At 35.4% G+C, this 16,062-nt stretch overlaps 1 protein-coding gene across 3 annotated transcripts in view; it reads left to right on the top strand.

The window, feature by feature from the left end:
• The window catches only part of LOC149079894 (potassium/sodium hyperpolarization-activated cyclic nucleotide-gated channel 3-like), a 400,253-nt gene extending 390,783 nt beyond the window's left edge, over positions 1-9,470 (top strand). For all 3 annotated transcript variants that reach the window (XM_089240394.1, XM_089240395.1, XM_089240396.1), the window contains one exon: positions 130-9,470. In XM_089240394.1, the coding sequence (XP_089096520.1) occupies positions 130-602 (473 nt within the window). In that variant the 3' untranslated portion in view covers positions 603-9,470. The remainder of the gene's footprint in view (positions 1-129) is intronic.
• The last annotated feature ends 6,592 nt before the right edge of the window (positions 9,471-16,062 follow it).

Raw genomic sequence — 16,062 nt, 5'->3', positions numbered from 1 at the left:
CAACAATTCCTTCAATTTTTATGAACTTGAAAACTATTTACGAATTTTTCGAACACCCCTGTGTACCAGCTATGATTAATTTATTTTTTCTTCATGCTCACTGATTGTTGTTATTGCTGTTTAATGCAGAGATCTGTTTGCTGACCAATGCTCGCCGTGTAGCCAGCGTTCGAGCGGAAACCTACTGCAACCTGTTCTCCTTATCTGTCGAACATTTCAACGCCGTCCTAGACCTCTACCCACTGATGCGGAGAACAATGGAATCCATAGCGGCCGAGAGACTCAACAAGATTGGCAAGAACCCGAGCCTGGTAAGTAACCGCGAAGACCTGCAGACCGACCTCAAGACTGTAAGCCTGCTCCTGCAGAGCGCCCAGAGCCCCGCAAGCAGCGAGGATTCCGGAAAGGACAGGCTCACCATCGGTGGACTGTCCGTGGCGCGAGGCATCCCGAGACCCAAGTCCGAGAGTTGCTTTCCGCGCATGGATCTAGGGTTTCCGGAGCCCGTGCCTGGAATGATGCACCGCTCTGAGACGTTCTACCAGGCGGCCACCATACCGCCTAACACGGAACAGGTGTTCCAGTCTATGTTCCAAGCCTGATTTCACAACACACAAACACTCTCCGACCGACATCCGACACCAAACAACTGAAGAACTCTCCATCAAACAAAGATCTTTCCATCATGGTGTAGAAGGGACCTTCTTTTTCTCTCCAAAAAAAAGCAGACATCTCATCACCACCACCAAACCACGATGGACTTGGTCTGCTTGACAAGCTCCAGTCGAATCAATCAAACCTAAAGAAATACTTACGATTGGATGCGGTAATACTCGTACTTATATAGGTGCATAAATAAATCGCTTGAGTTTCTTTCCGATCCGGACGGCGGGTCAACGAGTAACTCCGCAAGTTACATGCGCATGTCCATCACAAGAAGACGCACCCTCATCACCTCTGACGGGTCCACAAACAGCCCTGTAACTTGGAGGAGTTGCTCAAAAAGCCTCTATTATAGTCCTCTCTGAATAATATAGGTTACAAAATTATGACCAAATAGAGCTTAAAATGGTCACTAATTGAAAAAAAAACAGTACCAGATATTTTTGTTGTTGTAAAATTTTATGCAAATTAGTACAACATTGTAAAACCAAAAGCTGCTGTTGTGATAAAAAGAAATGCTCTCGGGGTATTTTTAACCGTAGATGAATGAGAAATGAATGGCATTAAGCAATCTTGTTTAAGAGCTGTGATAGCAATGAAATTACTCTTTTCTCTGTAAAATACATTTTTTTAGAACATTCATTGCACACTGATCCGCAAACGGTCTAGCCAACTATAGTTTCGATAACGTGCTTTATTAGTTCATCGGTTTTATCATCAAATCAATGTTAGAATAGGGAGAAAGTCAATTCATCTGACGACTAGTCTCCCATCATGACACCATAACTAATAAGAAATGCATTTTAATATGAGTCTCAAGTATTTGAATACACCGAAACGCTGAAATACATGGCTTCACACACAAAATCTCAGGAATGGGAATGAAAGTATTGACTATAAATGGACTTAATTCATTTTGAAAGCGTTATTTCATCAAAAGATATTGTGTTGCAGCTCTAAAGCAAGTTGTTTAACATTTTCATTGCTATGATGTGAAATTGCATGCGGGTTCATGATTGGTCGATTTTTGTGCAACGTTTCTATCGGTGTGGTTTGCCAGCTGCAGAAATATTTTACATGGATAGGAAATCATTCTCATCTCGATTCATCATCGTCTCGGTTACTATCCTATCGATTCATCTTCTATCATTCTTCTACAGATTATCGATTGCTTTAAAGTATTCTTGACATGCAATAGAAATAGGTTTACTCTTCACCTAAAAGATTCTCTGCTTTGAACCAATGAAGTAAACTAAAGAAAACTAAAAAAACCGTACACACTTTCTACGGTTTATATTTTCACGGAAAGCAGAATGATGTGACTGGCGATAAATCCTGAAGCGCGTACGCTTTGTTCAGTTCAGTTAAACAGAACTGCGACTGATGTGCCTGTTTTTGGCTATTTGCTTCAGTTGGCACTTAGTGAAGATTAGATTGTGATTTTTGAGAATGCACCCTGTAGTACCTACAGGGGCGATTCTCAGATTAAAATAAAAGTCAGTTAAGGCTAAGATATGGGAATTGATTCCTTCTTCTTCTTCGAAAGAAACCAAAAGACCGTGTTTTTGCCTTAATCAGAGAAGATCGAAACGTCATACAGAACGGTGCATTCACCATCAAAACTATGAGGGGAAAAAAAAGACATAAGAATCTGCAGCTGGCAAAACAACAGAGAATTTTCACTGCTTTGTGAGAAAATATTGTACTATGAGCCTACATGAGTGTAGAAAACGGGAAAGAATATTATTATGATACGTGTATATTCAAATGATGGATACAATGTGTTTCTTCCCCAAAGATAAAAGTGTACTCGATGAGTCGAAGGCGTATATAAGATCGTTCAAAGAAACTATCACTGAAAAACAATTATAAAATAATTACTTCATTGCGAGTTGATGAGGAGGATCAGCAAAAAATACGAAACGGAAGCGTCCGATTGGCTGGAGCACATCACGTGATCGGTTCCAGCCAATTAAACGTCCGTTTGTTTCATATTCGACATGAAGTAAAAGTATGATTTGATGCGGAATAAATACAAAACGTAAGATTCCGATTAGTCAGAGCACATCACGCGATTGATTTCAGCCAATCAAACTCTTTCGTTCGTTTCATATTCGAAATCAACTCGAGGTGATACTGATAACAAAAACACGAGGAATTTCTATCTACACTAAGCTTGCAGTAAAAGCCTTAAACTATGCAAACTTAAATGTGTTTTATGCGAGGAAAAATGTATCTTTGTATATTTAGGAGAGATAAGAAATGAAATTATATAATGCATAAAAATACTATAAATTAGTAGTTTATTAAGAAAACATGAGCACTAATTAGTTATGAAAGAGGAAAAAAAACTATAGTTTTTACACGAATAGTTAAAGCTGTTTTAGGAAAAATTAAGATGAAGAAACGATATAATGAACGGATTTTTTAGGATTTTAGAATTGGGCTTCGATAAACGCATAAAAAAAAATTATGCACATAATTTATCATTCGATGGGCATGACGTAAAGCAAACGTGTGATTGATTTGTTTGGTTTCTCACAGGGAATAATATACTATATATATAAATATATATATATATGATGTAGTACGAGCTTCCTTTTGTATATTTGTCTGAGGAGATAGTTGATACGTTGAATCGTGCATATGATAATTACGCTTTTCGTTGACGAAATGAATTTTATACGAAATTAATAAAAAGGGAATTCTTTTTTGCGACGGATATAGAGAATCAAGATGTAAAGCAATATTTATGTTCTGAAGTATAATGTATGTTAATATATAAAAAAAGCAATATTCGTTACAATCAATTGTCCCGAGATCAAAAGTAATCGAAAAGTACGCGCACCTTTTCCTATTGGTTGATTTTCATCACGCGGCGGCGGCAATTTTCGTTTCGATTATTAATTCCGATTGGCTATGCACTCTATGTAAGTATGTAGGGGGAATGGATAAAAAATAAATATACTCTGATGTAAACGTTATTATATACATTGCGTGTATACAAGATAGTATATGTGTTGAAATATATAGATGTTTTACATTTGTGTGCGCACGTAATTTTAATGTTTAATGAAAACAAAATCCTGTGTTCGTGTTTGTTTTATACGCACATCATATTTTTATAAATGTTTTGCACTTTTCTTCACACACACACGGAACGTGTATCGATGTTGTTTTTTGCTATAATAACAATTACTATTACAAATAGATGTTTTATGAGACGATGCGTTCGTAGAGGCTCGAGAATTTAAATAATGCCACTCACGTTACCACGATGCTGCCTTTTCCACTCATGAGAAAACACCAAATCCTTTATTGCCTTCATCATCAAAAACTCTTCCGAGGAAAGCAATTTTTCACTTTTTTTTTCCTTTTAATAATAAATACAAATTTTTTAAACAAAACTTCGTTATTTAGTGGGGAAAAAAAATTCTTTCTGAATTTGTGTATTTATCCGAAGCAAAGGTAAAAAATCAGCATGTTTAGTGTCCCGCGTCCAGTTCAAAGTTTTTAAATTTTAGCAATTTTTCAATGTAAAATTTTGTAGCCAAACAATAGAAACTTTGCCTGATTTTAATTCACAGAAAATAACTGACATGTTTTTAAGACAAATGGGGGTGGGGGTTATGATGTATACTTTTAGTTGTCTTGAGAGTTCGCCTTTGTGTTTGCTGAGCCTGAGTGGTCTTTCAATGCGAATTCCGGTGCCATCTGTTGAAGTGTTGATAACCTTGTTTTGGCCGAGGTCTACAAAGCTTGCCCAAGCTGACGATATAGGTGGCGTGTTCCTTCCATCATCAATAATGATTCCTTCAATCATAATCAATATTGATTATTCTTTCTCATATTCCCTAACAAAAATACAGAATTCTCCTTCGGCCCTTTTATAATTTTCCTCTAAAGTTTTCAAAAATATTAATAACTCTTATAAAACAATCGCTATTTTTCTTGACATCAGAAAAGCTTTTGACACTGTGTCCCGTAAAATACATCTCGAAAAACTTAACTTCAGTGTGGTGAGAGGGACGCCTCACAACCTTTTAAAAGCTTACCTATCCAATAGACAGCAGATTGTAAAATGAGGTGATAAAATGTCATAAAATCTAATGAAAATCAATAAAGGTGTTCCTCGGGGATCGATTCTTGGCCCTTTACTTTTCCTTATTTTCATTAATGATCTCTGTAAGCTGAATTCCGCAGATGAAATTATTACCTTTGCAGATGATACGGTTTTAGTTTATTGAGCAAAAGATTACCAATCACCGATTAATATTATTAACAACGATTTGAAGAAAATTATAAATTGATTTCCTACCAACTGTCTTGAACTAAATGTTATTAAAACGAAACTCGTTAACTTTTCCTTGTAACATTATCCTTGATAATTACGACTACGCCGGTGCTCCCTGTAACTGTGCTCATCTCGAACAGGTTAATACCATCAAATACCTAGGAGTTGTCATTGATTCGAATCTAAAATGGAAATCACACGTAAACCATATTCATTCTAAACTCCGATATATAATTTACAGACTTTACTATCTCAAACCTCATATCGGCTCATCATTTCTATTGGTCATATGAATTACTCTTTTTTTCATTCTCATCTGCTATATGGATTATCAGTTTGGGGTTCCGACAATATTACAAATTTATATCCGTTTCAAATGTCCATAACAAATTTCTTTATGATCTATGAGAGCATGGAACTTGAAGAATGGAATGGAAGAACAACAATATTGAAAAACTTTTTTTCAGTCAGCTAGGATCAAGTTGGTGGTAGGTGTGCGGGTAGGTCATTTTTTAAAGATATTGTTTACGATATCGGGTGGAAAACCTCGATCGGAAGCAATACCCCGAAGGATGTTGAGTTCATTCTGGAAGGAGGCTGAATCACTGCAAAGATTTATTTTAACTTTTATACTACTAAATAAATAATTTAAGAATATCTATGGCAGTTCAAAGTATTACTAAAAATATTAAAAAATGTCGTTAGGAATGAATGTTTCTTTAATTAAAGCCTTTTCTAATTCACTCACTCATTCAATATCTAAACTTGCTGTTAGTTTTCATTTTTTATTCTTCACATTCCTTTGCTTCGGAGATGAAAGAGGAAAAAATCAAGGAAACACAGCCCAAAAAAAAGAGGAAAATTTATCTCATAAGTATTGTGCAAAAATATTTTCAATTGTTTTCCTCTCTGATTGTGCTTTTTATACCGAGAAAAATATATATTTAAATATATATATTGATACCCACGATATGAAAATGAATATATTTTTAATGCCTCGTACATCTTCCGGATCGATAAACGGGTTCTCGTAGTTGTAACATTTGTAATTGATAAAAATTTATAGATAAAAAATTATCCGTTTCTCTTTAAATTTTCAAATTTAAATTGAAAAATACTTATTTAAATTTTGAATTTATTCAGTAAAATTTGTTTTACGCTTTTCTCATTCTTGTCAAGTAATTTCATGAATGAAAATTATGCGGTGAAAATGAAAATAATTTAGAGACTGTAGAATCAAAAATGGGAAGTAAGAAGCGTTGAAACATTTAAAAAAAGAAGGAGAAATAATAACGCGATAATATTGATACTTTGTTGTTATAAAATCAATTCAGGTTGAAAACTAAAAGAGATGACATATTGCGTGAATCAATTATTTCCCACTTCATAGATACCAAATGCTGTTGTTTTTGTTTTGACTGATCAATAAAAATAAACTTAAATTAATTGAAGCTTTTTATGATCGTGTGACAAGATCGTCGTTTTGGCTAGTCGTAGATGGATGAAATGTAGTGCCTCTACCTCGACTTAGAGGGTGGTACTTAGTCATTCAGCTAACAGTTAAGTACAACTAATAATACGCATGCCAAAAAAAGAAGATGTAATAGGTGCCCAGACTTGAGCCCAAGGAATTACAACTGATTAAAAAAAATTGTGGCTTCATGGTCGTCAAAAAGTATTTTGCAGGAGGGTTTCAACGTGTATGACCATCTTAACGATGGGGCCTAATCTGTGCAGATAAATAGCGGACATCATTTTAACGAGACTAATATGTAAAATAAAATGATGTCTCGTACAGCGTACAAGACACTGAACTGAGATGGCTGACACTTCAACTTTGATAAAGGGGTTTCCCAGAGAATCTCATTTTTTTCATCTACAGATGGATAGAATGACCACCCAATCGAAGACTGTTTGAACGACGATCTCAACATCACTGAAAAAAAATTCCTCTTCAACACTGTGATTTTTGTGATATAACTGTGCAAGAGCTATTTTATCTTTAGTTATCATTGAAAAAACAAACGTAATTAATAATCACTATTATCGATGGTAATGGACAATTCCAATCGACCTTATTATCCTCATTTCCCCACTATATATAAATCAGAGCAAAGAATGCTGAGCAGAGCTTCATTTTAACTATGAATGCGGAGCTTCCTCAAGGAGAGCTCGTGCTTGTTCTGTTTTGTAAAAAAATCTTCTCACGAATGCACTGCACTCAATTATCATGTATTGTTTAAAAGAAAGAATGTACTTATCAATTATTATTATTAGCGTATGTACGTGTGTGAGTGTGACTTACTATGCACAATGGTTCGAAGCTTTTTATTGTTGATTATTTATTTGTCGTTGAATTATTGTTCTTTGTCGGCTGGTCTGAATCTCTCTTGGTAATACAGAGGCCTCTAATGTTAGAGGATATACAACGCTTTTTCTTTAAATATAGACTAACATGTAGCGATGCTTTGACAATCGAGTCGTAACCTGGTTGTACAAGAGAATGCATATAGACACGTAGCGAAGCATGTTTCTGTAACTTCAAAGTAATGTAGAGCGTTTGATATCAGCCATGAACGAAGCAAACACATAATACTATGAAGGAGGTGCCCTCAGTAAAAATCATCAACGACAAAAAGGCAAATGAAAGAGGAAATTACGAAAATTCCCTCTTACGAAATGTAAGTTTTCGTAATTTCCTTTTATTTATCTTTTTCACTGATGATTTTTTCTGAGTATTATCAGGCAAAGTTTATCTACTCTTCCAAGGAGATTCCCTTTGAGCACAGTGTAGAAAAACTGAATACAAAATGATTATCACTCAAAATACAAAAACTGAAACACGAAACCGCCGTTTCGAGACTAATATAGCCTCTTTTTCGGTGGAAAATGGTCTGATATAGCGCAGACCCCTCGCCAAAGTGCCACCACGTGGAAGCACATGATAGGAGAAATCCGACGTGCGATTGTGATGGTGCAAGAAGAGACAGTCATGATGACGTATTCGATTATGATTAGATGGAGTGTCGATAATCGAATGGCAGGAAGGACCAATTCTATGAATTGAGTCCGCATATTGGAGAAATGTGGAATACTGGAGAAATGCTTAACCAAATAAGAAGTACTTCTAGAAGAAGACAGTACTAATACAATTTTTCTTGCAACACTCTATTTCTCAGTATTTGGGCTCAATTCTTAAACTTGGCCTTCCCTGCAACTCCATCATCGATACATTCCGTTTAATACTAGTAATCGGCATTACTATCTCTTCGTCTGCCATCATCATCGCTATCGCACGTCAGGCAGCCTTCTACACATGTTTTAGGAGCTTTTATTCTAGCGAGCGTTCTGCGCTATATCATGCATTTTTCCAATGCAAAGGGGAGTCTTGAAATGTCTGTTTTACGTTTCTTTTCTTTTGTATTTTGATTGATAATAGCTGGATTTAAATTTTCCACAAAATGTTTTAATTTGATCCTTGAATTCGAATACACAATTAAATTATAACACTTTTAATCTCGATGGATGTTGTATTGACTGAAATTAACTTATTTATGCCCTTTATATAACCTTAAAATTTTGAAGCGTTGATCGTTGAAATAAATCTTCACCAATAAGAATGAAATCTGTGAAAACAACATGGTTTCTAGTACTTACAACTTATGTTTTGAAACTTTTAATGAGTTGAAAAAATAATGTTTCCAAGTGACACTGTTTTAATATCCCTGTGGAGTTTTTCGCATGAAAAAATAATTATTTTGCGGAGGAAAAAAAAGACCAAGTTTTTATAATGTTTGCCTCTTATAGCGATCGATTGATACTGAAATATTTTTGAACGAATAAATATAAATTTTTAGACACGAGGTGCCAAATATATATGCTAATTAGAAACACGTAAATCGAACAGCGGCGTCTTTATTACAAAGAGAAATACGAGGCCAAGTCTTGATTTTAATATATTGTTTTTCTGCTTTGTTTTTTCACGGACAAGTTGTCGAAACTGACACGAACGTTTCAAACATTTCGATTGTTAACGACGTATTTGATCATTATTGAAAGGGATCATGGAATTTTTTTTTCCTTTTGTTTTGGTTTTTGTGTTCAGACTTGGAATAACCGGTGAGTCAGAGCTTCTCTCCCCTTTCTCTCAGCATTAAGTTTCAATCATCCAATGTTTATTTCCCGCATTTATAATAGATAAACACACGTGTACCGCCATACCACCAACACCAATGTCACCGATGAAATCAATATCATTTCATTTAAACGAGTTTCTTTCATTGGCGATGCCTTACTTCTCTGTTATTCCAAGTCTTCCACTGAAAAAAAATTCAATGATTTGTTTATTCTTTTTCTGTTGTTTATAATGAAAGCAAATGAATAAGAAAAGTTTGTCAAAAAAGCGACGGAAAATGATATTTTTGCAAATTGTAAAAGAGATTTTGTGTAAAAAAAAAACAAACAGGAGAAGCTACTACGACATGAATATAAAGTTATTATTTAAAGCACTGTTTACAGTACGCCTCGTCTCTATTTATTTCATATCTTTGATTGACACTTTTACGCTCTAGGTGACTATATATTAGCTTCAACTGTTTGAGAGTAAAACGGTTAAACGAGATCATCTTACGATAGGCCAATATCTAATAAATAGAAATATTTTTTGAGTTTTCTCAATTTTGGAAAATAGTTTTCCTCCCAACCGTAAAATCGCCATTATCAATCACACGATACCATCTCCGTTGACCATCGAGTCTTTTATGAAGAAATATCTCGTCAATGCCACTTAAAGGAGGTTAATTATTATTTTTTCTTTTTTAAGAGGGAATTTTAATACACACACTAAACACAAATCAATCAAAAATAAACGAATTTTAACAGTCAGTTTTCGCTCAGGTGTGAAGAGCACACGAAGGTAATCAGTAATGCCGGAGAAAACGAGTAAAGTTATGATAAAACTGCAAAAACGTTAGTCGTGACACAATACAGTCGGCCTCGCTTAAACGGATAGCGTTACAACGTTATAACGTTTCAGCACATAATAGTCGATTAAGCGGGTATTCGATTGTGCGGGGAACAATTCAATAGATATTTACACCTTGTATACTGAAAACTGATGGAAGACCAATATAAATCAAGCTTCTGGGGTAAATCAGACATCAAAATGAAAAGTTCAATAAATTACAGCGATCACAAATTTTTAAAATTTTCACTTTTTCAAATTGAGCGTCCTCTATGGACCTAATAGTGAACAAAAATAGCTTAAGATAAGAGTTCAATATGCACAGCTTGAATAACTATACACTCAGTATTCTCCCACAAATTAAAATTGTTTTTTTATGTCCTAATTGGAAATATATCAGCTATAATTTTTTAATATTAATTTGAAAAAAATATTATTTATATAGTGGTTGATATGTACTTATACTACTATTTTATATAATAAAAATTCGATTAAAATTTTAATAAAAGTCAGTAAAACTAAATTGGTTGGTATAGTAGATATTGAGAATATTTGCAATCTGCGATATTTGTTATTGAGAGTGAGTGTAATCTGATGGGGTAGAAGATGTTTTAACCCCTGAAAACTGTTAACAATGTAAATCGGTATATTGTTTTGAATGGTGAGAAAATATTTTATGCATAAAGGGAGTTATATATAATTTAAAAAAAAAATCACCGATGGTTGTTTTTAAGCAAACATTTTGCCATTGACTGATCAATTTCTCTACCTAATTAGAGAAACCAAGACGAGAGCTCAGTGCTCGGTACTTCGCACCAACAAGCAACGGCATCTTGATAAAAAAAAAATCATCTGCATAGACAAAAAAAGAGCTATTCATCGCTTAAAAAATTGCGGTTGATTAATGAAATTCTTCCTGTGAAGACGTTCACCGTATTACGCTTTCACGTTTTGTAGATACAGTAGTAATGCCCCAACAGCCTTATCAATACTTTCGGTGATCATTTGAGGCTGTTCCAGTATTACGTCAGCAAATTTTTAGCCATTTTTGACGCCCCCCCCCCCCGTCAGCAAAATATTTCGTCATCTCTACTTCCTAACACATATTAGTGGGATTAAAGACGTAAGCAATGCATGCGGGCGGGCGGTCCCCCCGCCAGACGATCAAAATTTTATTTTTAATGCAAATAATATTTTTTTAAATTTCGAAAGATACCTTTATATATTATTATAATCAATTTCGGTTAGTTTCAATGCTATTTGTGAAGGCTAAGAACTCAAAATTCCCTGGGGGTTATCGGATGTGGCCTGCTTCCTCAATCCTAATTTTGTAAAAATGAACTAAGTGGCGCATGTTTAAAGCACTTAAGTGGCCCCTGTGCAGTTCCACATCACTCAAGTTACCCGCGGTACATTACCAGTTTACTTAAGTGATCGGCGGCATAATTACGGATAACGTGAGTGATGCATGACCCAAGAATCAGCCAAACCCCCTTCCCCTTTGTCATCAATAGTCAGCAAATCGGACCCCCCCCCCGATGATGACGTAATACTTGAATGACCCCTTTTATGCAAAACTCCGATGTTATTAGACGCTTTTAAGACAATGGAAACAAGTGACAAAGTTAAATCAAATTCAGGATGCTTTTGAGGAAAATATGAAAAAAAAAATATATATATAGTCCTATATATTATATATGTCGTTGTAGCGGTTTCTCAATTTTTTTTTTAAAAATACCGTTATATGGAGGTATTTGTCGTAGTAGACGATATATATCATTGTATCGAGAGGAGCTCAACATGAGGCGATTCCAAACAAGATTTGAAAAAATATCGATGTAGAGGGATTTGTCGTTACATCGAGTATTGTTGTAGCGAGGTTTTACTGTATTTAATTGAGCGGGGGGAAAGGGAAATTATTACTTACGGCGGGGGACTTGAACATTGTACCTAACGGAAAATTTTCGGTTCAAGAGAATTTTATTGGTATAAGCGGGGTATCCGTTTCCCCGTGACTCGATTGAGCTGGGTCGACTGTATATGTAGAGTACCCAAGCTTCTCTAGGAGTACGCACATCGACCACAAATTCAGTGGAGCAGTTTTGACCATTTTTTTTTCTTTTCCTAACGTGTGGTTAGGTTAGCACAAGGTTACCAGATTTATTGCCGATTCATCTCAAATAGAGATAATCTAAATTCTTACCGAAACCTTGTACGTGAAGTGGTTAAAATACAGCGTTATTCATAAAGCAAACTACACTCGATTTAAAATTCATTTCTCCTGGGAAAACTGTCATTGATTTTCTTGTTCTATTTGGTGTCTTCTCTAGTTTATAATAGTTTCAAGAAGTGAGTCAGATCAAAAGTTTCAATCTTAACGAACACCGATTGATTCCCGAACCTGAAACAGAGTAAATAAATGTCCCGATCCCACTCCTACTGAGATAGCCGCAAACAGTGAATAGAAATAAAGCGAGAAAAGAGCTATATAGCCCAAATGCAGGAAAAATAAAAAAGGTGGGCCGAGAAAATAGCCAAAATCGCCATTTCCGTTCTCTTGTTATAGCTTTGTGTCGGAAAGACTGTAGAGGCCATTTCGTCGGTAGGGCGGAATGAATAGATGTCGATTCACTCGAGAAGGTCGTTGAGGTTAGCGGCTGTGGATGTAGTGGAGAACTAATAAAATAGGTTCCGGCTATTCAAGAGCAGCAAAAGAGCTGAAAATAATACCGAACCATTGTTCGAATGTACATAAAATTTTCATAACTACCCTGATTTAGACAATAAATTTGTGAGAATAATATCCTTCTTTATGATATTTTCGAGGAATATTATAGAATAATAGTTTTTTTTCAGAAGGAAAATAATTAAGAGGCCGTTCAAGTATTACGTCAGCAGATTTTTAGCCATTTTTGGCTCTTTTTGCCAGCAAAACTCAGACCCCCCACCCCTGCCCATGTCAGCCAAATTTTGTCAGCTCTGCCCCACACCTCTTCACGCACATTGGGATCAGAGACGGGAATGGGAGACATTGGGAGTGGAGGAGGAGGGGGGTAGACACGAGCCCACTATGTACCCTCCCCCCTCCAAGACGATCAAATGATTAATTTTTTTTAAGTAAAAGATATTCGTAAAACAATTAACATTTTGGTAGAAAAGGTAGAAAATACCTTTATACGCTATTATAACCAATTTCTGTTAATTTCAATGCTATTTGAAGGCTAAGAACTCAAAATTTCTCTTTAACCCTCGAACAGTAATTAAAAAATCTATGCTTAATAATACGAAACTACGTCTCTTTGACATAAAGGTACTATTTTGGGGTTAAGGGAGTTGGTGCACGCATATTTTCCAAAAAACACATTTTCCAATTTTTCAAATACTATAAAATTATCTGCAGTATGTAAGGGGGTGCATGGTCTAGAACAGCGGTTCTCAACCTGTGCTCCGTGTGCACTTCCCAGGGGCTCCGCGGCCACTCGAAGATAATAAAATGAATCAATAAATTTGATAAACAAGCAAAAAAAAAAAAAAAAAAAGAAGCTTAAAGGATATACCGCCATATAAATAATATACTAAAAAGGGCTCTTAGAGTTAAACAGGGCTCCGCCATAGAAATTATACACTGAAAAGGGCTCCGCGAGTCAGAAAAGGTTGAGAACCGCAGGTCTAGAAAATACAGAAGGATATACGCTTTTTTTCAGACAACGTATGGAAATTCAGAAATAAAAAACACTGTTTAATTTCAAATCAATAATGGAGAGATTTTTTTTTTTATTATGGACTCGCCAATCAATCGAGCAACAAAATAATAAGTTCCACGTCTAGAAAGAGGCTTCATTAGCATTGGATACCTCCAAGATCTGAGAATACATGCTAAATAAAATACTATCTCGCATGAAAATATAGCTTCATTCATTCTCATGCAAATACCGAACCCGGGAAATGCCAGCATCTCGTATCTCTCTCTATTTTCTGCTCATTACAAAGTTTGGATTAGTTCGAAGAAAGAGATCAAAAAGAGTCTCGAGAAATTCGATCCTCAGGAAAGGTGATATCGTCTTGTTATACAGGAGTTTCAACAAAGGTAAGTGTCCGAGAAGAATGAAAATTCCAAGTTTCATGTCAAAATTCAAGTGCAACATGGTAAACTATCTGTAGAAAAGGGGAATAGTTTTGTTGTGATGTTTCGAATGTATCCGAAGAAGAGGTCGTTCAAGTATTAAGTCAGCAGATTTTTAACCACCTGCCCCTTGTCAGCAAAATGCAGACTCCCCCACCCCCTACCCGACATGTCAGAAAAATTTCGTCAGTACTGCCCTTACTTCCTAACGCATATTGGGATCAGAGATGAACGCGTGGGGAGAGGGGGGGGGGCATGGGGCTTGTGAATCGCTCCACCCCCACAGAAGATCAAAAATGTTTTTTTTAATGCAAGAAAATATTTTAAAAAGTTAAAATTTCCAAAGAAAATAGTTTATACATTACTATAATCAATTTCTGTGAATTTCAATGCTATTTCAAGGCTAACATGCTTAGAAGGCTAAAAAAACATGCTTAGAGCATCAAACAAAAATGGAACCCGTTTCCTAGAGAGGTGCCCCATGTGGCAGCACAGGTCGCACGGCCTGTGTGGAGGGCTGAACGGCTTCAGCCACGATTCTTATATACGTATAATTTTTGCTTTTTTTCATACTATAAATTCTTTATCGAGGGACCAGTGAAAAATCTGGCCTCTAAGGCCCCAACAAATATCCCAGCCTTGCGGTTCCTGCTGCAGGACAAATTATCTGTCTAACTCAGAAATTGCATTACGATAATTACGATTATGAACAAGGATATTCATCCCAAAAATATTTGTTTTTCTTTTTTTTAAATTTACTGAAATTTGAAGTGGCGCTCGTTTTCCAGGATAAGCAACTTATCTTATTTTAGCATGAAATGGCGACTTTTCTTGCTTTTGGCATCATTTTTGGCGATAATTGGCAATGTCCCGTATTTTCCCGTATTTTTTTCAAGAGAATATGGTCAGCCTATTTACACAGCTCAGTTCCTTATAAACAAAGCTCATAAACTGAACTGGAAATTCAAACTGAAAGTTCGGTTATTTTATTTGAGCATAAGGAAACGTCCAAAACAAAGAACCTCTTAATGAGCAGACGACAGACGGTTTGTTCGGTTCCCTACAAGCCAAGCTCACAAACAGGACTGGAAGTTTGAACTTCCAGTTCGGTTATTTTTGAAGGACACAAGGAGAAGTCCAAAACAAGTAACCTTAAGAGAAGCAGACGACAGAGATTCTGAGGCTTGCATCCATAATACCTCCATGCTTGCATATGGTTTATATTACTGGAGGAAGCATCCAGCCGGCGCGACGGCAGCGCCATGAAATGCAAGGAAATCGCGTGACTCCGTGAAAACAAACTTCCCGCCTGACAATTTATTTACCCATTGAAATGTACAGTTCGGTCTCTTAATATTGGATAATAAAGATTTAAAAAAGGACAGATAACTCACCTAAAGGTGAAAAAAGATTTAATTATTTATTTCATTATTTCTTGAACTTTCTTTCATTAATTCTGGATTTGTTTCTTTTATTAATGCTGGAATTACTTCTTTCATTGAATCTGAATTTATATCTCATTGAATCTGAATTTATATCTCATTGAATCTGGAATTGTCTCTTTCATAAATTCTGGAATTGTCTCTTTCATTATTTTTGGAATTATCTCTTTTTCATTAGTTTTGGAATTATCTCTTTATTTTATTCTGGAATTATCTTTCATTAATTTTATTCTGGAATTATCTTTCATTAATTTTATTCTGGAATTATCTTTCATTAATTTTATTATTCTCTCTTACATTAATTCTGGAATATTTTTTTCATTAATGCTGAAATTATCTTTCCTTAAAATGCTGAAATTATCTTTCATTAAAATGCTGGAATTACCTTTTATTAATGCTGAAATAATTTATTTCACTTATTGTTTCAAATTCCTGTGGATGCCATAAGGAAATAACGGGGGATCGTGTTAGTTTTCACCAAGTCACGTGATGTTCCGACGAAAGATGTTGGGGGACACCGTTCTCAGCACTGCGGGGTAAAAATTTTTTTTGGAAAGGAAATTTATTTTTTGATCCA

Source organism: Pholcus phalangioides, unplaced genomic scaffold (assembly GCF_987345545.1).
Source record: "Pholcus phalangioides strain wild (caught in Gottingen) unplaced genomic scaffold, Ppha-v1.0 ptg000012l_1, whole genome shotgun sequence".
Lineage (NCBI taxonomy): Eukaryota > Metazoa > Arthropoda > Arachnida > Araneae > Pholcidae > Pholcus > Pholcus phalangioides.
The sequence above is the reverse complement of the archived record's forward strand: the minus strand, read 5'-3'. Positions and strand labels throughout refer to the sequence as shown.